A 27,397-nucleotide genomic window follows, 5' to 3' on the forward strand; every position below is an offset into this window, starting at 1 on the left:
AAATACGGTAAATAATATATTTATTTAAATAAAGCATTCTTTCTCCTCTGTTGACAGCAGTATTGGCGCTAGGAATTTTCAAAATGGGGTCCCATGGACCCCATCAAGTCATAAAAATGGGGTCCCACAGTAAATTTTTGGGGTCCCACTTTTTTGTAAGCGTTTTGAAAACAAATTATAAACTTATGCATTATCCTGTTATATCTCACATTCAATAGTGTTTTGGAAAAAGGTTGTCATGAACGTTACTTCATTCATTAAAAAAAATAATAAAAAAAGAAAACAAATTTGTATATATATGTAAATTTATATGTATTTATATGTATATCATTTATAATAATATATAATTTAAATGTATATACATGTATTCGGTTATAAACATTCATTCACTTTCTTATTTCCTTCATGGATCTAAACTTTACCGCTGCTGGTAGTTTTTTCTGTTTTTATTCAATAAGTTGTAGGTGTATTTATTTCAGTATAAAAGTGTAAAAAGTGTTTTGCTTGTGTCATGAAATTATGATAATGGTGTGCCAGGGCATACATACATTTTATATTTACACTTAAATCTCTGGAGTCTACATCAACTTCAGATCTATTCCTCATTTCAAAATGTTTTAGTTTTTTTATGTTGTTTTTTTTGTTTGTTTGTTTTCCGCCCTTTTTTGTCAAACAAAACTATGTTTTTAAGGGCAAACACACAAAATATGCAAAATCTTCCACCAAAAATATTTTTCAAAGTGGAATATTTGATGTGAAGTAATCGAAACCTTGGATAGGTCAATAATTCATAATAACATTGATTTTGATTCAATATTATGTTTTGAGCAATGACAGTTTGAAAGAAAAAAAAACAGCTTTGTTTTATTAGTCAACATTGTAACTTATTCTAAATTACATTTCACCTTTAAGCTTTTTTATTTCACTTTTGTTATGTTTTTGTTTATTTTAATAGTATTTTTAGAATGTGCCGTGGGCCTTTAAAACATTAGCTGTGGGCCGCAAATGGCCTCCGGGCCACACTTTTGACACCTCTGCTATAGATAATAAAAAATTAAATCTGATAAATCTATGGATAAAAAGCAGAGCCTGGCGACGCATGCGTGTTTATCATAACTCTCTCGCTTTCTCTGTCTCTGCCCCTCCCTCACGAATGCTGCTGCGTGTGCACACCTTCACAATTTGTGTTGTTTTTAACCCCTTCTTGACCCTGGATGTACATTGAAAATACACGCAACCCTAACTCAAAATGCCGGACATTTGAGGCATTTAAGAAACTCTGCCCGGACAGCCCCGCAACAGAGGACATGTCCGGGCAAAAGAGGACGTATGGTCAGTCTAGCACACATGAACATCACCCCATCCCTTCACACACTCACACACTTTTGCTCAGCCAGATTGATTGTAAATATCACACACCAACATGATAATGACATGTATTGGCAGTAGGAAGATGTTTAGTTTTCTAGTGCAGTTAGCCCCTACAATAACAAGGTCACAGCAGGTAAATGGAGTATTGGCGGTTTTTTTAAGGGCTTTATAGGCGGAATATTATGAATCCCGTTAGCTGCCTCACGCTAGATTTTGTTTTTTAAAGATTTAGAATACATTAACAAGAGAAAAGTATGTGTTCCTGTTTCACATAAGGATTGTGAATGATGGGCAATATTCCCCAAAAAGTGTAGTTCCCTTGAAGTGGGGAGTCTTACAGGATGTTAAGTTTCCAGTGCAGCATTAAAACTCGACCAACGTTACGCAGAGGTGACGTTTTACTTGCAAGTTAAGTTCCCGCTGCCTCGTTCGACACGTTGTGTGTCTCAATGGTTCTGTCCAATCTGCCTCTTGTATTCTCTCCATAATAGAGCTTTTACATCCCAGTTTCAATCGGCATATAATGTAGCATATTATTCTAATCACACATTAGAATTTGTGTTAAGTCACAAATATGATATGATTTAATATTACATGTATCAATGTGTTTATACAAATAAACACATGGTCCCTTTTGCAGTTGAGTAATCAAAGCCTCAGGTTACGACATAATAAAAGAGTATTTGGTTACCAGAAAGAAGCAAGCAACAAATAGCACCAAATCAAGCCAGTGAAATAAAAATAATTTATTCACTTTACAAAGGTAAATCTCCCACCACAACCTGTTCTTTCTTTCTGGCATCGGCACTCTTGTAAGCACCTGTCCAGGATACTAGTTTTGTGTTGCATGCACACACACTCACACACACACGAGGCACCAGTAGGGCCACTGGTAGAACACGAACAATACACATAGTGGGCGGAAAGGGGGGAGCCAAACACAAATTTGTTTAATAAATACCTTACATACATCTAACAAAAAGTAAACTAATTCAGCTGGTATGATACAAACCAAAAATAAACAAATGCTTTCATGTTTGTACAAGCTGCTGTGATATTTCATATATTTATATATATTTATATATTAAAACAATTTTAAACATTTGACTATTAGGCCAAATACAGCAAGACATTCATTCGTATTTAACAGATTATTCCTCAATAACCCATTTATTTGAAATAAAACCTTTAGTGTCTCCATAATTTGAGTGCAAATATCTGTTCTTTATAAATAAACCAGTACAAACTAGCAAGGTAACACACACTTACACACAACAAACTGTGTTGCACGTCTCCCAGTCAAGTAAAGTCAAACCCCTTACATTCCTAAAATAAAAGGCATTCACTTAAACGGTTTCACAAAGGAATGGTCAACGAAACAAACACAAATAATTTAAATAATACAATTTTTAAAAAAAACTAAGGAAGAAAAAGACAAGACATCATTTTGTGCAAAACTAGAAGGGAGGAGCGCGGGGTCTTTGTGGCGGCTTAATGGTACCAGACAGATGGAAACACTGAAATCACAGTCACAAGATTAAAATACATCTTCCCAAACAGGAATGTTCTAGCAGTGATGCTGCCACACAAACAGGCATTTGGAGGCAGGTAGGAGGGCAGACACAGGAAAGTGAACACAGACAGACACAAAAGCCAAAACCAGACAGGTCCGTGTGTGTTACTGGGGTGGTCTGTGACAGTGGGGTGGGGGATGTCACTATAGGAGCAATGCACCATCAACTCTTCCATAAGGACTGATAAAAAGCCAGGCATAAAAGAAGGAGTTTAAAAACCATAAAAAGAAAATGTCCAACAACTTGATTCACACTTGGATACCACTGATTTAAGAACAAACCACAGTGCTGCTTACAGTAGATGCTAAGTGGGCACAAAATGACGACAGTTACACAATTTTAAAAGTTTTGCCAGAGCACTTTTACAGAGCACTATCAATAGACCTGTGATTGCACCGCGTAACGAGAACAGGACATGCATAGCTTCTCTATGAAAACGCTCTAAGAGTAGCGATTCTTCAATAAAATGACAATAAAATCTAGCTTTAAAATCAAGTATGTTACCTTTGCTTTCAGCCTTTGGGAAACTAATATTTGCAGCTCTGTCACTTAAGATATAATCAACGGTTTACTTATGAACACTGAAAGATGCCAAAAGTAAGGTATTCTTTTGACCAGCTCTTTCCCCATCTATTACACTCTTAAAGCCTTGCAAGTGTTACATAAGCTTTTGTGATTCTTTTTTTCCCCTATTCCCTCTTTGGGCGCGCAAAAGTGAAAGCAGAATTTACAGGATGTCAACCAAGTTGCTGGGGATGTTGTAACGGTCAGGGAGGACCCTCATCTTCAGGGTGCCGTCCGCCCCACAGGTAAAGATGCGGTTACCGGGCCGGGTTTCCACCTGCATCACTCCGGCGCCGATGTTGCGGAAGATGGACTGTTTAGCGTGTTCGCTGCCAAAAGAGTGCATGAGCCCGTGGCCAGCTAGCTTCCACACCTGGAGAAAGATGACAGCACGGTCAGTAGTCAGACTCACAGTCCTCACAGTGATGCATACTTGCCAACCTTGAGACCTCCGATTTCGGGAGGTGGGGGGTGGGGGGGCGTGGGGCGTGGTTGGGGGCGCGGTAAAGATATATATATATAAGAAATACTTGACTTTCAGTGAATTCTAGCTATATATATATATATATATATATATATATATATATATATATATATATATATATATATAAATAAATAAAAGAAATACTTGAATTTCAGTGTTCATTTATTTACACATATACAGGTAAAAGCCAGTAAATTAGAATATTTTGAAAAACTTGATTTATTTCAGTAATTGCATTCAAAAGGTGTAACTTGTACATTATATTTATTCATTGCACACAGACTGATGCATTCAAATGTTTATTTCATTTAATTTTGATGATTTGAAGTGGCAACAAATGAAAATCCAAAATTCCGTGTGTCACAAAATTAGAATATTACTTAAGGCTAATACAAAAAAGGGATTTTTAGAAATGTTGGCCAACTGAAAAGTATGAAAATGAAAAATATGAGCATGTACAATACTCAATACTTGGTTGGAGCTCCTTTTGCCTCAATTACTGCGTTAATGCGGCGTGGCATGGAGTCGATGAGTTTCTGGCACTGCTCAGGTGTTATGAGAGCCCAGGTTGCTCTGATAGTGGCCTTCAACTCTTCTGCGTTTTTGGGTCTGGCATTCTGCATCTTCCTTTTCACAATACCCCACAGATTTTCTATGGGGCTAAGGTCAGGGGAGTTGGCGGGCCAATTTAGAACAGAAATACCATGGTCCGTAAACCAGGCACGGGTAGATTTTGCGCTGTGTGCAGGCACCAAGTCCTGTTGGAACTTGAAATCTCCATCTCCATAGAGCAGGTCAGCAGCAGGAAGCATGAAGTGCTCTAAAACTTGCTGGTAGACGGCTGCGTTGACCCTGGATCTCAGGAAACAGAGTGGACCGACACCAGCAGATGACATGGCACCCCAAACCATCACCCAACCATGCAAATTTTGCATTTCCTTTGGAAATCGAGGTCCCAGAGTCTGGAGGGAGACAGGAGAGGCACAGGATCCACGTTGCCTGAAGTCTAGTGTAAAGTTTCCACCATCAGTGATGGTTTGGGGTGCCATGTCATCTGCTGGTGTCGGTCCACTCTGTTTCCTGAGATCCAGGGTCAACGCAGCCGTCTATCAGCAAGTTTTAGAGCACTTCATGCTTCCTGCTGCTGACCTGCTCTATGGAGATGGAGATTTCAAGTTCCAACAGGACTTGGCGCCTGCACACAGCGCAAAATCTACCCGTGCCTGGTTTACGGACAATGGTATTTCTGTTCTAAATTGGCCCGCCAACTCCCCTGACCTTAGCCCCATAGAAAATCTGTGGGGTATTGTGAAAAGGAAGATGCAGAATGCCAGACCCAAAAACGCAGAAGAGTTGAAGGCCACTATCAGAGCAACCTGGGCTCTCATAACACCTGAGCAGTGCCAGAAACTCATCGACTCCATGCCACGCCGCATTAACGCAGTAATTGAGGCAAAAGGAGCTCCAACCAAGTATTGAGTATTGTACATGCTCATATTTTTCATTTTCATACTTTTCAGTTGGCCAACATTTCTAAAAATCCCTTTTTTGTATTAGCCTGAAGTAATATTCTAATTTTGTGACACACGGAATTTTGGATTTTCATTTGTTGCCACTTCAAATCATCAAAATTAAATGAAATAAACATTTGAATGCATCAGTCTGTGTGCAATGAATAAATATAATGTACAAGTTACACCTTTTGAATGTAATTACTGAAATAAATCAAGTTTTTCAAAATATTCTAATTTACTGGCTTTTACCTGTACACACACACATAACACTCCTCTACTCATTGTTGAGTTAAGGGTTGAATTGTCCATCCTTGTTCTATTCTTTGTCACTATTTCAGAACACACACATTATACAAATATACATTATAAAATCAATAAGAAAACGGGAGCTCTAATTTGGGAGTCTGAATTAGGATCAGAAGTTCCTATATAAACATTGCGCACTCACGTCGCCTTTTTGTTTTGATTACTGCAGCTGTGCACTGGATTCATTCACAAATACAAACTACAACTCACAAACAATTTAGAGTTAGGCTCCACCATCAGAATGTGTACTTAAACTTATAAAGATCACATGGATATTATTCAGTGAGTTGATTCACCAAAACTAACCTGTTATACAGGAGGAAAAAGCACACAGGACGTTTCAATTGTTCACAGACTGGTCGCGCTCATCAGAATGACAAGACACTTCCGGTCTGCAGGTGAAAGAAACGCCCTACTGCCCCCTACTGACCAATGTGAATACTGATAAATGTGTAATGACAGCTCCAAAAACGAATTCAAACCACAAAATAAAATAAATAAATCAACACAAAAATGTGACACATTATGGGTGGGTCACATATGCATGTACAGTAGATGGCAGTATTGTCCTGTTTAAAAGTGTCACAACATTGCTGTTTACGGCAGATGAACTGCTTTACGGTAGACGAAAACTTGACTGCTGTTGTGTGTTGTTACGGCGCTGAGAGGACGTTAATGAAACTGCCTAACAATAAACCCACATAAGAAACCAAGAACTCGCCCTCGATCATTAGCTGTTTATATTGTGGGAAAGCGGACGTGTGAACAGGCTGTCAACACGTCACTCAGGTCCGCATGGAGCTGGAGGGAGCGTGGCCTCCAGCTCCGCCTGAATTTCGGGAGATTTTCGGGAGAACATTTGTCCCGGGAGGTTTTCGGGAGAGGCGCTGAATTTCGGGAGTCTCCCGGAAAATCCGGGAGGGTTGGCAAGTATGCAGTGATGCTTTTGCATTAGCAGCAGTACCACTCAACCAGATGGAACTGTTTGTCTTTGGCTTTAGATTTAATACTGAGCAATGATTCTGAATCATGTGCAAGAATAGCTTATTGTCATATGAAACCATATCAACATAGACCAAATATTGTATTGATATATATATATATATATCTATATATATATATATATATATATATATATATATATATATATATATACATATATATATATATACATACATATATATATATAATATTTAAATGTTATGATATTTATAATATTTATTCTCATCATGAATTCAATGCCATTGATCAGCTTGGTTTGAACTGCAGCAGTGTGCATTTAAGGGCCATTCTTCTTTTCTCTTGAAATTAGGTTTCAGCAACTCAGTTGCTCAAGTGACTTTATTTGTACCCAATGGTAGATTTGTTCTGCAGTGTAAATTACAGGATAATGGCATATGCATATATATTACATTAAACAAAGGTATTAACACAAAACAAATCACAACATGACAAACATGGCCAAGTACTCAACAGGCTGCCTGGGACCAGGACCAGGAAAAGAAGAATGATAGAAAAAGTCACAAACAATAAAAAGAGGCAGAGTAAAAGTTAGTAAAGGACAGTAAGATAACACTACCATGAATTAATAAGTACAAACCCCGTTTCCATAAGAGTTGGGAAATTTTGTTAGATGTAAATATAAACGGAATACAATGATTTGCAAATAATTTTCAAGCCATATTCAGTTGAATATGCTACAAAGACAAGATATTTGATGTTCAAACTGATAAACATTTTTGTTGTGCAAATAATCATAACTTTGATGAAAGCAACACGTGACAAAGAAGTTGGGAAAGGTGGCAATAAATACTGATAAAGTTGAGGAATGCTCATCAAACACTTATTTGGAACATCCCACAGGTGAACAGGCAAATTGGGAACAGGTGGGTGCCATGATTGGGTATAAAAGTAGACTCCATGAAATGCTCAGTCATTCACAAACAAGGATGGAGCGAGGGTCACCACTTTGTCAACAAATGCGTGAGCAAAGTGTTGAACAGTTTAAGAAAACCCTTTCTCAACCAGCTATTGCAAGGAATTTAGGGATTTCACCATCTACGGTCCGTAATATCATCAAAGGGTTCAGAGAATCTGGAGAAATCACTGCATGTAAGCAGCTAAGCCCGTGACCTTCGATCCCTCAGGTTGTACTGCATCAACAAGCGACATCAGTGTGTAAAGGATATCACCACATGGGCTCAGGAACACTTCAGAAACCCACTGTCAGTAACTATAGTTGGTCGCTACATCTGTAAATGCAAGTTAAAACTCTCCTATGCAAGGCGAAAACGTTTATCAACAACACCCAGAAACGCTGTCGGTTTCGCTGGGCCTGAGCTCATCTAAGATGGACTGATACAAAGTGGAAAAGTGTTCTGTGGTCTGACGAGTCCACATTTCAAATTATTTTTTGGAAACTGTGGACGTCATGTCCTCCGGACCAAAGAGGAAAAGAACCATCCGGATTGTCATAGGTGCAAAGTTGAAAAGCCAGCATCTGTGATGGTATGGGGGTGTATTAGTGCCCAAGACATGGGTAACTTACACATCTGTGAAGGCGCCATTAATGCTGAAAGGTACATACAGGTTTTGGAGCAACATATGTTGCCATCCAAGCAACGTTACCATGAACACCCCTGCTTATTTCAGCAAGACAATGCCAAGCCACGTGTTACATCAACGTGGCTTCATAGTAAAAGAGTGCGGGTACTAAACTGGCCTGCCTGTAGTCCAGACCTGTCTCTCATTGAAAATGTGTGTATGCATTATGAAGCCTAAAATACCACAACGGAGACCCCCGGACTGTTGAACAACTTAAGCTGTACATCAAGCAAGAATGGGAAATAATTCCACCTGAGAAGTTTAAAAAATGTGTCTCCTTAGTTCCCAAACATTTACTGAGTGTTGTTAAAAGGCCAAACGTTTACTGAGTGTTGTTAAAAGGAAAGGCCATGTAACACAGTGGTGAACATGCCCTTTCCCAACTACTTTGGCACGTGTTGCAGCCATGAAATTCTAAGTTAATTATTATTTGCAAAAAAAAAATTAAGTTTATGAGTTTGAACATCAAATATCTTGTCTTTGTAGTTCATTCAATTGAATATGTGTTGAAAAGGATTTGCAAATCATTGTATTCCGTTTATATTTACATCTAACACAATTTCCCAACTCATATGGAAACGGGGTTTGTACATACAAATAAATAAATATGTGCAATATAGCTATAGTTTGTTTAAAATAATAACTGTGGCTGGAACAAAGCTGTTCATATACTGGGCAGAAAGATTACAACAAAAACTGACAGACATCCAAAGAGTCATAGAAAAACATATAAAATAGAAACTGGATGTGCAATGTTCATAACGCTGTCTTTTGCTGGTGACACTACTGGTGTTCATTGTTTGTTTTCTGCTTTTACTTTAAAGGGGAACTGCACTTTTTGGAATTTGGTTCAGAACAATAACCATAATCCTTATGTGATAGAATAACACATATGTCTCTCTCTCTTTTCTGTTCATTCTAAATAGTGAAAAACGGCGAGTAAGAGGCAGCTAACATCTATCCATCCATTTTTTATTGCTTGTCCCTCTCCGGGTAGCGGGGGTGCAGGAGCCTATCAATGCAAGTACCGTATTTTTCGGACTATAAGTAGCAGTTTTTTTCATAGTTTGGCCGGTTGCGACTTATACTCAGGAGCGACTTATGTGTGAAATTATTAACACATTACCGTAAAATATCAAATAATATTATTTAGCTCATTCACGTAAGAGACTAGACCAGGGGTCGGCAACCCGCGGCTCCGGAGCCGCATGCAGCTCTTTGATCACTCTAATGCGGCTCAGCAGCTTACTTGCTGAACCCCCCAATTTTCCCGTGAGACTTCCGGCTTTCAGTGCCTCTCGCAGAAAACTCTCGGGAATAATATTCACCGATTTTCACCCTTACAGCTATAATAAGGGCGTGCCATGATGGTACAACATTTGGCGCCCTCTACAATCTGTATCAACAGCGAGCCAGCCCAACACTTGTTATACAATATACATCTTCTGCTTGCACACGTACGTGACAGCAAGGCATACTTGGTCAACAGCCAGACAGGTTACACTGACGGTGACCATATAAAACAACTTTAACACTCTTACTAATAATGCGCCACACTTTGAACCAAAACCAAACAAGAATGACAAACACATTTCGGGAGAACATCTGCACCTTAACACAACATAAACACAACAGAACAAACACCCAGAATCCCATGCAGCCCTTACTCTTCCGGGCTACATTATACACCCCTGCTACCACCAAACCCCGCCCCCACCCCAACCCTGCTCCCTCACACATCAACTCCCCCCCTCTCTCTGTGCGTCGGTTGAGGTGGGCGGGGTTTGGTAGCGGGGGTGTATAATGTATCCCGGAAGAGTTAAGGCTGCATGGGAATCTGGGTATTTGTCCTGTTGTGTTTATGTTGTGTTACGGTGCAGATGTTCTCCCGAAATGTGTTTGTCATTCTTGTTTGGTGTGGGTTCACAGTGTGGCGCATTATTAGTAAGAGTGTTCAACTTTTTTTTATACCGCCACCGTCAGTGTAACCTGTGTGGTTGTTGACCAAGTATGCCTTGCTGTTACCTACATGAGCATGCGGAAGCCCCATACAACATGTTGCTGATCAGGCACGCTGGTTGTGGTGGGTGCTAAATGCTGTACCATACGCATGCACACATGACGCTGACAAGCGCCATCCATTTAAAGCCGCGTGCCGCACCAGCTGTTAAATTACATATAAAGGTGTGGGCAGCGTATCTGAGACCCCTGGTTTATACATAGCACAAAGCAAAGAAAAAACTTTGTATGCAATGTTAATTCATTTAAAATTTAAAAATTTTTTTGCGGCTCCCATTGTTTTCTATAATTTGTGAAACTGGTCAAAATGGCTCTTTGACTGGTAAAGGTTGCCGACCCCTGGACTAGACGTATAAGATTTCATGGGATTTAGTGATTAGGAGTGACAGATTGTTTGGTTAACGTATGGCATGTTCTATATGTTATAGTTATTTGAATGACTCTTACCATAATATGTTACGTTAACATACCAGGCACGTTCTCAGTTGGTTATTTATGCGTCATATAACGTACACTTATTCAGCCTGTTGTTCACTATTCTTTATTTATTTAAAATTGCCTTTCGAATGTCTATTCTTGGTGTTGGGTTTTATCAAATACATTTCCCCCAAAAATGCGACTTATACTCCAGTGCGACTTATATATGTTTTTTCCCTTCTTTATTATGCATTTTCGGCCGGTGCGACTTATACTCCGGAGCGACTTATCGTACGAAAAATACGGTAATAGGGATTAAGTATTTCTGCACGGATTGGGATGCACAGCATGCTGCGTGACCCACAAGGATGCAGAGGACGACAGGCGGGAATGTGAGTAAAAGATACACAAAATCGTTTAGCAACAAACACAAAACAGAGGAACGCTGTTTGTAGCTCCGAAGTGCACAAATCAGAATATTTCTAGTGCAGTTAGGGCAGTGGTTCTCAAACTTTTTTTGTCATCCCCCACTTTGGACAAGAGGGAGTTTTCAAGCCCCACCTGCCCCCATCGGCCTAACAGAACGCTAATGCCAAGCTTAACATTTTCAAATTTATTGAACATCAAGTAACATCAAGTTGTATACATTCAAACTCAATAACATAAAATAACATCAAGTTCAATAATAAATAAAATAACTGTGCAGTTGTGGTATAACTTGCATCAAGTTCAATAATAAATAAAATAACTGTGCAGCTGTGGTATAACTTGCATCAAGTTCAATAATAAATAAAATAACTTGCATCAAGTTCAATAACAAATAAAAAAGTGTTATAACTTGCATCAAGTTCAATAACTAATCAAAAAGTGTTATAACTTGCATCAAGTTCAATAATAAATCAAATAACTTGCATCAAGTTCAATAATAAATCAAATAAAAGTGTTATAACTTGCATCAAGTTCAATAATAAATCAAATAAAAGTGTTATAACTTGCATCAAGTTCAATAATAAATCAAATAAAAGTGCCACTTTGCAAAAAAGGAGGAGCTATGCATTTGGCAAGACAGGGCAAGTGACAGCACTTTGCCCCGGGAGAGCCACCTTGCTTCACTGTGAAACAGTACGGCTGTATGATCAGCTCCCATTTCCTCACACAGTGCAGAGAACAGTCGCACTTTCAGTGGTCGTGTTTTGATCAAATTTACCACGCTCACAACATCTGTTAAAAACCTCATTGAGTTCGGGGCTGAGCTGCTTTGACGCGAGTGCTTCCCGGTGAATGACACAGTGTGTCCAACCCTCTTTATTAGAGCCTGCAGCCCGTTTCTTCACCCTGCCATGGTCTATGCGCCATCGCAGCAAAAGCCCACACAGTTTTCCCATTTAAGGTCATGTTATTTGAGGAAACTGTCCATTATCTTGAACAGCTCATCAGCAGTGGCTCTATTTTTCATGTATTTGCAAAACAGCAAATCCTCGCAGTGACTCGCCATTCACAAAGCGGACGTATGCGATGAACAGGCAGTCTTTATTGCTGTCAGTAGCTTCGTCCACTTGTAAAGCAAAACGACTTTCTTTTCATTTGTCTACTCAAGATCACTTGCAATGTCGCATATACGTCTCGCAATTGTGTCGTTTGACAGTGGGACAGCTTTTAATTTTGCTGCGCTTGTTCCGCTTAGCCCCGCCCCCATTAGTTACTGCTGCTATGTCTGTCAAACGTTCGCTCCTACCTAGAAATTTAAAGCTTACAGGAAAACTAAGTAATTTACATTTATTTATATAGCGGATTTCACTGACGGAATCACAAAGTGATTTACAGTGTGTATAGAAAATGAAAGCATAGTAAAAAAAAAAAAAATCTAAGAATATAATAAAAAAATAAAAAATTTAAAGTGAAATTTCCTCCCGTTCCTCGCGCCCCACCTGTCATGTCTCTATTCCCCACCAGTGGGGCGCGCCCCACACTTTGAGAAACGCTGGATTAAGCAAAGATGTCAAACAACGTACTAATATGATCCAACTTATGAAACTGTTCAAACCACAAGTGTTAAGAGTACAGGAATAGTACAGGAAAAGTACAGGAAACTACGACAATAAGTATTGAACTTTATTAAAAAAAATATATTATTCAATTCATTTTGTGAATCAGAACTGACTTAACGATTTATGAAGAGAACGGCTGTATTCAGAGTGAATTGATGTACAAATTAAGAACAGGAACTGAACATGTGTTAGTACCGGAATTGCTATGAGGTAGAAAAGGGTTAAGAGAAAATAAGCTCTGCTTCTTCCTATTCCTTTTCGGACATGTTGTAAAGACAAATGAAAATATGTGATGTATCATATTGAAATTGTATACATGATCGTAATAAACTTCAATCAACCGTTACAGAGGTCATAACAATTTTACCTATGAAGCTATAAACCTACAGTATCAGCCCTCTAAAAAAACCTCCATCAACTTTATATACATCCTGTAATTATGTATGTGATGTAGTAACAGATATATTCATGATAACATGTACCGGTAATATTTATAGTATTTTGGTCATTTTAAGCATTACTGGAACTGGAGCAGCTTGTCTTTAACACCTTCAATGTCAGTACAGTGTAGCGTTCATTTATATTTCATCAAGTGAAATGCTCCATCACAGTTATCATATATAAACCCTCAAATGTGAAATTGCACAATAAACTGTACAATGTCTAATTCCATTCAGTTTCCAATGGATTACATAGTTTATATATAATTGATTAAATAATTACAACTACATGTATTATCATGTATAAAATGACTATTGTTGGAGGTGTATCAAAATGTCTGACAAAGATTATATTGTTCAGTTATGACTGATAGCCAGAGAATCATTAACACAGACCCAATGTGTGTTTTTGTGGTTGTAGTTTGCATTAGTGTAAAGCATCACAGCATTAAACTCAAATATTTAAATACCCTTTCCCTTTTTTTTCTCCAAAATATTCAAAGTTTTCAACATGATAATGAGCCATCTACAACCATAAAATATATATATATATATATATATATATATGAATACAATTGCTTTAACTGTGTCAGTCCAAACTGAGTCATCTACGCAAAGGAAGGAAATTTTGTTTACCCCCACACGCTAATTATTAGTCGATTAGTACGGTACTTTATTTGTATATCTTTTCAGTTGCATTATAGAGGTCATATGTCAAAGCAAAGGTTGGAATTTTTTTTAAATGTTTTATTATGATTTATCTTTTTTTAAACATACTGTATAAAATGTTATTCTTGCTTTGTTTTGTGTTGGGGGTTCTGTGTTGTAAGAACAGAATGTATGCGTCACCTTCATGTTGCCCTCTGCCGAGCCAGTGACAAAGAAGTCCTCGAAGGCGTCCAGAGCAAGAGCCTTAATGGCGGAGTCATGGGCTTGGAAAGTGTGGAGCAGCTGTCTCTGTCGGATGTCAAACACGCACACAAACCCCTTTCTGCCTCCAGTGATCAACAGCTGCTGTTTAGGAGCATACTGCAGCACAGTGGCCCCGTTCTCATGACAAGGAAAGGCTGAAGGGAGAGACAAGAACACATCTAAAATCAATACAGCATAACTTGATATATAGGGAACACATGAAGTTTTTTGGGATTCCTACCGTGGACCATAGTATTGCTGGGTGAAATCAGAGTGTCCCACAAACACACATTTCTGTAGAACAACAAGTTGTCAGTTGTGTTGCTATGTACTAAAAAGATTAAGATAAGCTCTGGTCAAAGAAGAACTTGAGGCACACCTGTTATCATTGGATTGTCCGGCTGTGGCAATGAGACTCGAGGATGTGATGAAAGCAAAATCTCCACAGGTCTTTGTGTGGCACTGCCAACTCTACCAACAATATCAGACACAAGATAACTGGTCAAAAGTCTATTTTTTTGTTCTCCAATGACGTGTGTTTGTGCTAGTGAAGCGCTTATTGTAGTGGGACAGTTAAGAGATGACCTCACCAGGTAGGGTTTTGGGTTGGAGGATGTCTGGTTGACTTGCCACAGACTGAGGAATCCCTCACCGTCAGCGACTCCACACTAGAACAAACAGAACAACTTTATCAATAGACAAAACAAAGAGGATGGATATCTGTGTGTGCGCGCACGCACTTTGTTGCCCTGGGAGTTGAAATAGAGTCGAGTGACTCGAGCGTTGCCTGCTTGTCTGAAGCAGATGAGCTGCTGAGGTCTGTTCCATTCAAACATTCTCACACTGCCATCCTGGGCCCCTGTCATGTCTGGCATACAAGCATAGACACAAAGACATACAGTAGATGACAAGTTGACTATGCTCTGGTTATGCCTGACAAGGCATCGGCTTGAAACAAGTGGCTGTTGTGAAATTATGTAGTTTCATAAGAAAACATGATGTTTTTATATTACTTAAAGAAGAGAAAAAATATATATATTTTGTGATGCTTTTGAGTTTCCATTTAAAAGTTTTCACTACATGCTTACCATGTTGCAAGTGTAGGGTTAAAAGATAAATGGGATTACAGTAATGAACTAAAGTCTAAAGTAAGGCACCTTTATATTTTTTGGGGTTTCAACAGTTCTGTAATAATGATATAACTAGAATGGCAATTAATAAAATATTAGAAAACATACACCAAGGTCAAACTGTTACTAAATGGGTGAGAGTGAGTATAACAGAAGCCAGCTAATGTGGTTATGCGATAGTACGCTGTGTAAACCTCACTTTCTGATGCATCAAAAGCTGTGTTGGACAACGAAGTGACATCTGGTGGCATATAACTAATTGGCTAGCACTGCTTGACTTAACTCTTTGTGGACCTGTGTTCAAAGCTGAGGAAGTGTGCTGTGCTAGACACACAGTACAGTGGTATACTTTGCCATGGAAGGAAAGCTCATTTTCATACTGATGACAAAGCCTCAGAATCGATTTGAGGTTGATTATGCATAAGGATACTTCATTATGGTTGTGCGGAACCGGGGATATAAACTTCAGGTAGAGAGACAGACACTCCACCACCTGAGCCATGCCAGTAGCCCTTGTGAATGGAGCTCATGCAATATAGAGCCGTATGCACAGCAGTAATTTGCTAAATGTATTGTAAATTCTCATTGAAAACAAATACTTACAATACTGATATATGGGATGGGATGTCATTCTCTTGACATTATTTAGATTCCTCTTCATGATCTGGAAAAGATACAGACAAAGGTAGTTGGTTAAGACGCTCATCCAACAAAGATGTGTGTCATTCACGCTACACATATTTATCAACATGGCTGGAACAGGGAGAACCCTGACTGTGTGTAAGTGTGACGCAAAGCTGCACCTTGGGCAAGCGGCTGGGAGCGTGGGCACTATCTGTATTTATGTGCATGTCCATCTAAAAGATGCACACAAGTTAGCACACTGTATCGGCCCTCAGACTCAGCAGGCTAGCTGTTTAGGCGGCATGGCTACGTTTTGTCCGACAAAGATAAGAGTTAAAAATACCTAAACTTTAAGAAATATGTATGGGTCATAGACAGGCTGAGTAAAAGTATTTAGTAGACCTAATTAAATGATCTGCAGCTATGGGGTGCCAGATGTAAAAGTTCAGTCACACTTTTCTAGCAGATATATTTCTAATTTTTAACTTCCTTTTTTCAGATTTAAAGGTGCCGTATGTAGAAATGTCATGTCAAGTCATCATTAAATTGCCCTGCTATGTCAAAAGGCATTAATAAATCATGTTTTTTTCGAATACCTTTATAACTGATAACGGTAGTTCACCCGGGATATGCTCATTTCAAATTTAGATTTACCCCGAAAGATTGTTATTTTTTTCATTTCGATGCCCCGCCCTCCACCGTTTGACCAATTTAAAAGTTTGTGAGTGTGTCACATCCAGGTTGCCAGTTCGGCACCATCATCTTTGTCGAGCTACTGCCACTGGTAAAGTTACTAAACATGTCAGACCTTAGCAAATCTAAAAGGCCTCGATACGATTCTCAACTTATTAATGACAAAGCCAGGAACAAAACGAGGATTTGTATCGGGGATGCCTTTGAAAGATGGAGACGATTGAAGGTGGAGAAGATTTTTTCATCTGATGCCAAACTTGCTAATTTCCTCCTTGATAGGTAAGTAAGGCATTTACGTTTTCTTATTACTTGTAATAAATGGAAATGGACATTTTGTATGTAAACTATATCAATACAGTCTATGACTTTATCTAACAAAGCTAGTATGTTCGTGCAACGAATGCTTAGCATGCTAGCCCGGTCAATGACACATCGACATATAGGCTAACGGGGGCAATACAGTCGTGGTCAAAAGTTTACATACACTTGTAAAGAAAATAATGTCATGGCTGTCTTGAGTTTCCAATAATTTCTACAACTCTTATTTTTTTCTGATAGAGTGATTGGAGCACATACTTGCTGGTCACAAAAAACATTCATGAAGTTTGGTTCTTTAATGAATTTATTATGGGTCTACTAAAATGTGACCAAATCTGTTGGGTCAAAAGTATACATACAGCAATATAAATATTTGGTTATATGTCCCTTGGCAAGTTTCACTACAATAAGGCACTTTTGGTAGCCATCTACAAGCTTCTGGCAAGCTTCTGGTTGAATTTTTGACCACTCCTCTTGACAAAATTGGTGCCGTTCAGCTAAATTTGTTGGAAATTGACTTGTTTCTTCAGCATTGTCCACATGTTTAAGTCAGGACTTTGGGAAGGCCATTCTAAAACCTTAATTCTAGCCTGCTTTAGCCATTCCTTTACCACTTTTGACGTGTGTTTGGGGTCATTGTCCCATTGTCCACAGAACTTTCCTCCAGAAGGTCTTATCTTTGTCCATGTGATGTCAGATGAAACAAAAATTTAGCTGTTTGGCCACAATACCCAGTAATATGTTTGGAGGAGAAAAGGCAAGGCCTTTAATCCCAGGAACACCAAGCCTAACGTCAAGCATGGTGGTTGTAGTATTATGCCCTGGGCCTGTTTTGCTGCCAATGGAACTGGTGCTTTAAGAGAGTAAATGGGACAATGAAAAAGGAGGATTACCTCCAAATTTTTCAGGACAACCTAGCCCAGAGGTTGGGTCTTGGGCGCAGTTGGGTGTTCCAACAGGACAATGACCCCAAACACACGTCAAAAGTGGTAAAGGAATGGCTAAATCAGGCGAGAAATAAGGTCTTAGAATCGCCTTTCCAAAGTCAGGAAATGGATTCCAACATTAACAAAGGTCTTAACTCATTCTCATTTTATGCCACATCAATGTGGAATGCGCTCCCAACAGGTATAAAAGAAAGTGCATCTCTATCCTCCTTCAAAACCGCAATAAAAGTTCACCTCCAGGCAGCTACAACCCTAAACTAACACCATCCCCGGATTGTTAATAAGCAAATGCAGATACTTTTTCTTATGCCTCCTGATATATATATATATATATCTCTCTCTCTCTCTCTCTCTCTCTCTCTCTCTCTCCCCCCTACTACTACTTGCTGTCCATATCCTACCAAGTCAGACCTACACTGTTTCAATATCCATTTCTCTGTTCTCAATTGTTGATGACTGATGATACCAACCAAACCCAAAGTTCCTTTGAGTAGGATTTGGATTCGGCTGCGTATCTTGCAACCTTAGTCATGGGGAGTGGGAGGGGACTACAGAATTTTTACCGTGATTGCAGTACCATTTCTGGCCACATCACTACATATTTCTTCTTTAAACTCCATTTTCTCAGATGTAGCTAATTTTCATCACATTTAAGCTTGTATTAAATGTTGACCAAAAAACTATATCTAAATGTTGTATCTAACCTTAAATCTTAAATATAAATCTATATGTTAAATCTAAACCTACATCTTAAATATAATCTATATGTTAAATCTAAATATATATGTTAAAAATAAATCTATATGTTAAATCTAAACCTAAATCTTAAATCTAAATCTGAGCGTTAATTGTTAAATCTAAACTGAAATGTTAAATATAAATCTTAAATCCAAATGTGAGCGCTAAATGTTAAATCTAAACCTAAATCTTAAATCTAAATGCACAAAGCCGCGCCACCCAGTGCAGACACTCCTACACCTTTCTAACAGTGGAAGAAGAAAACATGACAAATGCTCAATGAAAAATAATGCCAATAAAGTTGCAAATTTAAAAAAAATGTTAGCTCCAAACGTGTACATGGTGTGTTGAGACATTTAGACACTCAAACACGATAAAATATTAAAGATTTATATTTAACATTTAGGTTTACATTTAAGAAGGAGGTTTACATTCAAGATTTAGGTTTAGATTAAAATTGGGGCTCACATTTCGATTTAGCGCAAGATTTAAGATATAGGTTTAGATTCACCATTTAGCGGTCACATTTAACATTTAGCGCTCACATTTAGATTTAGAATCAACATTTAGGTTTAGATTTAACATTTAGGTTTTGATTTAACACTTAGACTAATATTCAACATTTAAGCTTAGATTTAAGATTTAACACATACATTTATATTTAAGAATTAGGTGTAGATTTAACATTTAGATATAATATTCAGAGTGAACATTTAATTTAAACTTAAATGTGATGAAAATTAGCTAAATCTGAGAAAAGTTAGTTAAATCTGAAAAATATATCCACTAGAAAAGTGTGACTGAACTTTTACATTCGGCACCCAATAGCCAACTTTATGTTAGTGAATATACATACTTGTTGATTGCTTGTTTGGCAACACTTCACACTGGGGTCTCTTGCATACACAACTGAGCTTACTTTCCCCCCGGCAGTGTTGATGATGAACTGCATTTAGTCAGATTCAGTTGAATTGTGTGTGAAGGTGTGAACACGGTGTCACAGCAAAAAGGTTCCTATTTTAAATCTATTCTCTGAGTATGGGTTCTCTTAAGGTACCCAGTCTTTTTTCAACATGTATGTTCACTAAACTTAAAATTAAATGTGAATGGGTTAATTGTAATGTATTTCCCTAGAATGTGTGAGTCCCAATGGCTGGTGTCTAGCCTCTAATCTTAAATGAGCTGGAACATGCTTTAGTGTCCAGCCACAACTAGACAAGGCCAGACAAGTGATATAGAATGAATGAAAATAAATGTGTGTGTGTGTGTGTGTGTGTGTGTGTGTGTGTGTGTGTGTGTGTGCATCACTCTGTACCACGCTGGCTCCCATGCTTGTCTGCCCACTGCCAAGCCATGGCATTGATGCAGAGACGGGCATCTGTGGTGGTGCAAATGGGACAGAACTGGCCTGGGCAATGTTGGTGTGAGATGAGCGGCAGTCAATGTCATCAGAGCTATAAAACAAAGTCAAAATTTTAACAATACTGGCAATGAAATAGCTCCTTTTAAGGAAAGTAAGTATCCATCCGACCTGCGTGACTCTTTATCAAAATCATCCCCTATCCAGGTGTAGGGCTGCACAGCCACAAGCGTAGACACGTCCACCTCCTGGACATCGTGGGTGGAGGCCAGCACTATTTCATTCGAGTTAGCCTGGGAAAGAGTGTGAACATGTTACGGAGGAAAAAGGTAACAAGTACGGTACTGCAAGAGGATGGTAGAATTTATAGAAAGAGTCCCCTTTCAGCTACTCAGTGCAGCTATGCCAAATGTAATGTTACACCCGAGAGGTCACGTGTTTTGCTTGCGGTGTCGCTCGCTCCCGCTGCCCAAGCTAAGTGCTATCTTTCTATTAGTGTGCTTTTAATTGTTGTATAGCTTGCTTCAATCCTTCTTTAACACATTTAGTAGTCTTACTTGAATTTACAAATCACCCACTCTCTCTCTTTAACTGCTTCACTTTCAGCTAGCTGGCTGCAAGGCTAGCAAAGCTACGCTAGTCCCGGTCCCAAACTACTGCGTTCCAAAAACAGCGACAACTTGACAAGATGACAGAAATAACGTGAGTATGGCTTCCTGTTCTTCGTGCACCTTTCTCATGGATAGGGTGTCCCTGCTAGAGGGCCGGGGTCCGCCAGTTAGAGCAGAGTAGCGTCGTAAAATTAGACACCGCGGACACGTTTGCTAGCATTAGCTCTAGTGATCTGACTAGCCCAGCTTGTAGTAGCCCAAAGTGGCCTACAAGCAATGGTGAACCGGTTAAGACGTATAACAGATTTTAGCCCTTTAGATAGTCCCAGAGGTGGGTAGTAACGCACTACATTTACTGCGTTACATTTACTTAAGTAATTTTTTGAAAACATTTTACTTGTCAGAGTAGTTTTAATGTAACAAACTTTTTAGTTTTACTTGAGTATTTTTGTGAAGAGCGCTACTTTTACTCTGTTACATTGATTTTCATTCCGATCGTTACATTTAATTACATCTTAATTATTTATAATCGATTGATTAAGATTTGCAAAGAAGAATTCATTTTGTCAGCAAGCTTTCTTCTGGCAGGCACAGTCACATGACTCTGTTTTGCCAATTCAACGTAAGATTTAGTGACGTTTGACTATATTTCACCAATCAAACAGAGCCTCATGGCGGGGACCCAATCAGAACTACAACTACTGAGAGACACTGCGTTCGGATTTTTCACTGGGAAACAAAACTTCTTTGCATTCTCGTCTTCTACTGTATGTACATTTCCAAATAGCTAAACAAGCTGAATTAACCACAATCGCCCCCTAGTGTACGAGAGACACATTGTGTATGGCCAAGAGTCACATTAGAGATAAGATCATAAAAACTTGAACTTCACATGTAGCTGTGAAAGTAGAAGAAACTGAATTATTAAACAATTCAGACTAATTCAGTACATAGAAACATACTGACTGTAAAAAGTGCCATGACGTCAGACAAGGCAGCACAAATCTTCAATGGTTACTTTTTTAACTAGTAAAAATAACATTTATATCATGTGCTGTCATCAGTGTCAGTAGAAATGTTCACATTTCAGCCTATAAGAATTCCACTTCTAACTAGAGAAAACATGTTGCAATAAATTGTAAATTATTATTTTTTACACACACATGCTCACATCAACTACAATTGTAGTCCAAGAAACATATACAAATTTAAACTAAAAAATCAGAAGTTACTCACAAGTTTTTCAATACTTGAATAACTTTTTCGCAGAATACTTACTTACTCTTAAGTATTTATTTTGATGACAACTTTTTACTTTTACTTGAGTCGTAACCCCAGTCTACCGGACACAACACCTTAGTCATAGGGGACTCCATAACACGCAACATACAGCTTAGTAAACCAGCCACAAATAAGTGTTATTCCCGGGGCCCGAGCACCCGACATTGAAGCTAATCTTAGGGAGCTGACTCGCATTAGGCCTACTAAACAGATGCGACAGGCTAATTGCACCACTAGCTATGCGAACATAGTTGTACATGTCGGCGACACTAGGATGAGACAGTCAGAAATTACAAAGAGGAACATAACTTGGACTTGTAATCTCGCCAGAAAAATTACTCGGCATCGAGTACTTGTCTCGGGCCCTCTGCCTGCAAAAGGCAGTGATGAGAGGTATAGAAGATTAGTCTCGCTTAACAAGTGGCTGGCTAGTTTTTGTAGAGAACAGGGACAAACGTTCCTTAAAAATTCTGGGGCAAATTGGGCTTGCTGCAGAGGGACGGCCTTCACCCTAACTGGGAAGGTGCCATCACTCTTGCTAAAAACATAAATCACTGTTTGAGTCACACTTGACTAACAACACTAGAGCAAGCTTGTACACAGGTAATTACACTGCCTGTTAGTCGGGGTGAGGATTTAGTTAAGCTAGAACTAACCAGCGCCAGGCTGAAAAATTCCTGCAGACATAGCATTCCTCGTAGCATAATACATAATGTTTTTTCTCTGGTAACTCTGTCAAAGGAAGACATGCAGAAAGGACCGTGAGATACCTATGGTATAAAATGGCAAACGGCTCAACAAGTCCAATTAAGAACTTTTTAAGACTTTTGTAAGACCATAATAAATATAATTTAAGACCATTACACATTCTTACAGACAAAAAAGTACAAAGACAGAAAGGAAAATCAGAAGACCAGAATAAATTGTAAGTATATAAATTCAACTAACCGAAAACACCAGAAGCTTCTCTATTGTAAACTAACTGAAAACAATATGAGCAAATATAACAGCCATTTTTCAGATTTGCCATAAAACTGTTTTCTTGCAAAAGGTGCAGTGACCTTCATATCAAGTGTTTTCATGTAACAACAGAATGTTAACAATGGCAGAGGAAAGCATAACAATATATTGTCTGTAAAAAGGGACTGTTACCATCTCTGCTAAAGCTAAATGGTTAACTTTTGCAGTGTTTTTGCAGTTGTCAGAACTGAGCAAACAGATAAAAACATCTCGGTTGGTGGAGTGGCCGTGCCAGCAACTTGAGGGTTCCAGGTTCGATCCCCGCTTCCACCATCCTAGTCACTGCCGTTGTGTCCTTGGGCAAGACACTTTACCCACCTGCTCCCAGTGCCACCCACACTGGTTTAAATGTAACTTAGATATTGGGTTTTCACTATGTAAAGTGCTTTGAGTCACTAGAGAAAAGCGCTATATAAATATAATTCACTTCACTTCACTTCATCTACAGTACTACTACTTTATCTGTACAAAGTTGTGAAGAATAAGGAGTGCAGGCAGAGCGATTGTCTAAAAAGAAATAAGGCGATTATGGCTTGCAAGCCTAAAACAGAATTTAGATGTGAATACAATTCAAATTTACCCAGCTCATTTTGTATCTGGTATGTATGAATACATTTTAACCTGATTTTTTGTGACTTTTTTGAGAACATTTCTATTTAAGCATGACAAGATGACATTTGTAAATCTTCCTTACTTTCCTCACCCCATCATAAACTAAGTGTAAACACTAAACAGACAACCCTTATAGCTTTTAATGTCAGTTACTGTATAAACTTGGAGAAAAGAGTAGACATGACAAGCTGACCTGAAATAATTGGAATAAATAATAGAAATAATATAAGATAATTATGTTTTGCCATATTGATCTCCTTCGGCAATTGGCGGTACTTTAACTACATAACATTCCTTTGGAGGGGTTAAGTTGATCCTTGTATAGTTGTGCAAGTGTTTGTGGCGTTTCAGCATCTTTTGACACCGACATATCCCGGATTTTTGACATTTACATTTTTATTCCATTCACTTTAACTGCAATGTTTGCAAACGTTTCCCTTCTCGATGGCTCCACATCCCTAAAAAAGATTTACGTTTCCATCCACCGGCTTCAACCATGCATTAAATTGATCGTTGAACTTGCACATCCCCATCTTATGCAAGGAATTTGGCTTTGCTGTGGACTTCCGTCAAGTTTACTCCGCTGGTCTGCTAAGCTGTAATAACACACCACTGCACACGCACAGCACACTAGCTACTAGTGCGCGACAAATTCTGACCGAGCAGCACAGTCTACTTTAGTTTTGTTTTGTAGTTAATTTAACTTCTTCAAACATCGAAACATTTCGAAGAAAGACTGAATCTTATGTTAAGTTATTAATAGAGTTTTAAGACCTTTCAAAATCGTAATTAAGACATTTTATGAAATTTTAGGATAATTTTAGACATTTTAAGGCCCTAAATTCAAATTGTTGGATTTAAACATTTTTAAGACTTTTTAAGACCCCTGCAGATACCCTGTGTATGATTCAGTCTTTCTCTGACCTTTTGGAATTGACTACTAACAAACATTGAGGTACCACTGTACTTTGTGGGACAAATAATTTGTTGTTGAGATATCTGACCTAATATGTTGAGGTATATTATAGTAAGTGAGGTGAAAAGCCGGGTTGTTGTGTACTGTGCATGCTCGCTATTGCCTATACATACTATATCAAGTTTTTAAATAGGACTTTGGCACACATTTTACCTTGTTGATTGCAAATGCCATGATTATGTCAGACTCCTTGTGAATTATTTTTGCTTTGCCTCCTGGGTATCCCAGATCTGCCTCCACCTGGATATATCAGAAAAGTAGACAGAGTATTTTCAAACAGTGGGTATTTAGAAGCCATTAGCCAAAAACATTGTTAGTTAAGTAAGAAGAAGGATTAGCAACCTAACCAATTTTTGCTAAAAAAAATATACCCGATACTGTTACCCCATTTCATGTGAAATCAGCATCAAGAAGACATTCACAGGAAAAAAAGTAGTTTAAAAAAAGTCTAGGTGAGGGGTGCATAGTTAAAATCAGAAGTGATTTGGTTTCCTCAGAGAAACCCTGCAAGGTTAGTATACAGTTATGGCAGTGAGCATGCAAGTAAACGTTTTAATGAATAAGTATAATTATTGTAGGTACCAGTTGATTTTGATAGAAGCTTTAATGTGTTTGCCTCCAAAGGAGTGTCAAAGAGAGCAAAAGAGTATTTGGATAATATTGGATGTGAGGTTATGTGAGTACAACGCAAACACATCCCAGAGTTGTGAAGAATTTGATTTTAAACGTTATGCTTCCACAGTCGTAGGAGCAGTCACTGTAAAGCCAAGCTGGAGAGGAGACTTGATTATTTCAAATCAAAATTGTTTTCAATAAATGTTTAAATGCATAGTATAGCTGCTTTCTCAAGTTAGGCTGTACAGGGACTGTCCCAACCAAGTCAGGGACAGGATACTGGGTGACACTACCTTATTGAGACTGCTAGCTCCAGCTATGCAGTTTGGGCTTACATGGTCCATATGGTTCTCTAAAGACTACACAACACACAGGTCGAGGCACAGAACACACAACACAGCACAACACAAAACACATGCACGCACGACAGAAAATAAAACATGGGATGAAAAAAGAAAATCAAAAATACTGATTTTTGACGTATAAAATGCTCTCAGAATTCTGTGGTGACGCATCAACATGCAGTGGTAGTGGCTGTGGAAAATGTAACTGAAATTGTTTTAGTCTACTAAAAGTCAATATCGTGACAATAAAATAAAAATAAATAAGCATGTCCGTTTTGGGATGGTACATATGGCACTACTGAGCAGTTCCAGACAAAATATCACCCAACTATACTGAATTAGCTTAAATATGTCTGAGAAAGTCAAAACAAAGATAGTGGCAAGAACAATAGGTACTTAAGTTCTCAGTGTACAAATAACATTGGCAAAAAAAAGTCAATTGATTATTTTCTAAATTTGAATCATCACTGCAAAAAAACAGATAACTATATTTTGCAGCTTCAACAAGTGCTGTAAAGTGACAACATATTTGTCAGGTAACAATAAATACTGTATAGCTAGTAAACAAGTAATTTAGTAGTAGACTCAATTTGAATTTCCACTTCATCTTTACAAATGTCATTTTTATGAAAATTAAGTTTTACATTTGAGTCAATTCTGTGGGGGCATTACGGAAAGTGGAACATTATGGTGTACACCACTGTAAATAAATAATAACACAATGTCTGGTTTCATTATGAGACCTAATAAAAAATAAGAAAAGGAAAACAGATATTGCAAAAGCATGTAAGCAGCTCACCTCGCTCTGCTTCCTTTTCTTGGTGAAGATATAACGAATTAAAGTCTCTTGGAGAACCTCTTGTTTGACCAGGAAATGCCACAGGCGTCGGGCTGGAAAAGACTGGTGATTCTTTGTTCTGAGAAAAAAACAATGACAAAAATTTTACATGTTAGGTAGTTCATAAATTCCATCCATCCATTTTCATCTACAATTAATGTCACTGAATGACTGTAGTTAGAAAATGAGTATAACTAAATCATAGTCCCTTTCGATGTAAAAGGGTAATCTGCTGATGTTGCAGTAATAAGCAGTAAGGTCTGCCCCAATGTCAGTGTGTGTCAGTGTCATTGATGTACAGTAAGTCTTACTTGAAAGGAGTGTTGTCTGGCTCCAACATGGCCTTGTGCCGCAGTATGGCAGGACCACCTCCAGCACTGAGGTCAGTAGGGTAAGTGTTAATGTAATTGGGAGGTGGTCCATCAAATTTATTCATTGGCTCCAATAAAAGCTGTTCCCAGTTCTCCAGGGTCTTCAACACAGCATTGGTAGGAGGCGAAGTGACTGGCAAGTCTGTAAATACACACAGTCGACATATGTCATGTTTGATGTATTTAGATTGACATTATATGTATTACTTGTTTATGTCTAACAAAAGCGTAAACTAGATTGTGTGCATTTGTACCTGCAGAGTCGAGGCCAGTGATAGGCAGAAAATTCTTAATGCAGTTATGAGCCAGCTTAACCATGACCAGGCGGATAAGAGCCCAGCTAGGGTGCAAAACAGACAAAATTCAGGATTTTTAAAAGCTAATGTCTCCCTGAAAGGGTTCACAAAAAAGGAGCCTACCTGTAGGAGTTGGGGTCTGAGTGCTCAGTCATCTGTGTGTCAGAAAGGAAGGCATCATCATCATCATCATCCTCCTCTGCTCCACTTTCATCAGAGTCGCACAAAGTGTTGCTATCTGACAACGGCAGGAAGGGCTGAGGGGACAAGATTGAAATGAGAGGGGCAAGAAGATGGAATAGTTGGACATGTTGCATTATCTATGCATGCCAATTGTTGTACTCTACTTGCTGCCTACATTATTTGTATA

The 27,397-nt window shown here is 38.5% G+C and overlaps 1 protein-coding gene across 3 annotated transcripts in view; it reads right to left on the bottom strand.

Moving 5' to 3' along the window:
- Positions 1 to 2,102: 2,102 nt before the first annotated feature.
- dmxl2 (Dmx-like 2) overlaps positions 2,103 to 27,397 on the bottom strand; it is an 81,091-nt gene continuing 55,796 nt past the window's right edge. For 2 of the 3 annotated variants that reach the window (XM_061963891.2, XM_061963890.2), the window contains exons 40-54: positions 27,151 to 27,284; positions 26,986 to 27,071; positions 26,672 to 26,873; positions 26,322 to 26,439; positions 25,472 to 25,537; positions 24,717 to 24,803; positions 20,235 to 20,356; positions 20,019 to 20,157; positions 15,987 to 16,047; positions 14,994 to 15,121; positions 14,844 to 14,921; positions 14,633 to 14,724; positions 14,495 to 14,547; positions 14,191 to 14,408; positions 2,103 to 3,882 (exon numbers count right to left, since the gene is read on the bottom strand). In XM_061963891.2, coding sequence (XP_061819875.1) covers positions 3,673 to 3,882; positions 14,191 to 14,408; positions 14,495 to 14,547; positions 14,633 to 14,724; positions 14,844 to 14,921; positions 14,994 to 15,121; positions 15,987 to 16,047; positions 20,019 to 20,157; positions 20,235 to 20,356; positions 24,717 to 24,803; positions 25,472 to 25,537; positions 26,322 to 26,439; positions 26,672 to 26,873; positions 26,986 to 27,071; positions 27,151 to 27,284 — 1,794 coding nt within the window. In that variant the 3' untranslated portion in view covers positions 2,103 to 3,672. The remainder of the gene's footprint in view (positions 3,883 to 14,190; positions 14,409 to 14,494; positions 14,548 to 14,632; positions 14,725 to 14,843; positions 14,922 to 14,993; positions 15,122 to 15,986; positions 16,048 to 20,018; positions 20,158 to 20,234; positions 20,357 to 24,716; positions 24,804 to 25,471; positions 25,538 to 26,321; positions 26,440 to 26,671; positions 26,874 to 26,985; positions 27,072 to 27,150; positions 27,285 to 27,397) is intronic. The other variant, XM_061963893.2, reaches the window with a different exon arrangement.

This window comes from Nerophis lumbriciformis, linkage group LG06, assembly GCF_033978685.3.
Source record: "Nerophis lumbriciformis linkage group LG06, RoL_Nlum_v2.1, whole genome shotgun sequence".
In the NCBI taxonomy this organism is placed as follows: domain Eukaryota; kingdom Metazoa; phylum Chordata; class Actinopteri; order Syngnathiformes; family Syngnathidae; genus Nerophis; species Nerophis lumbriciformis.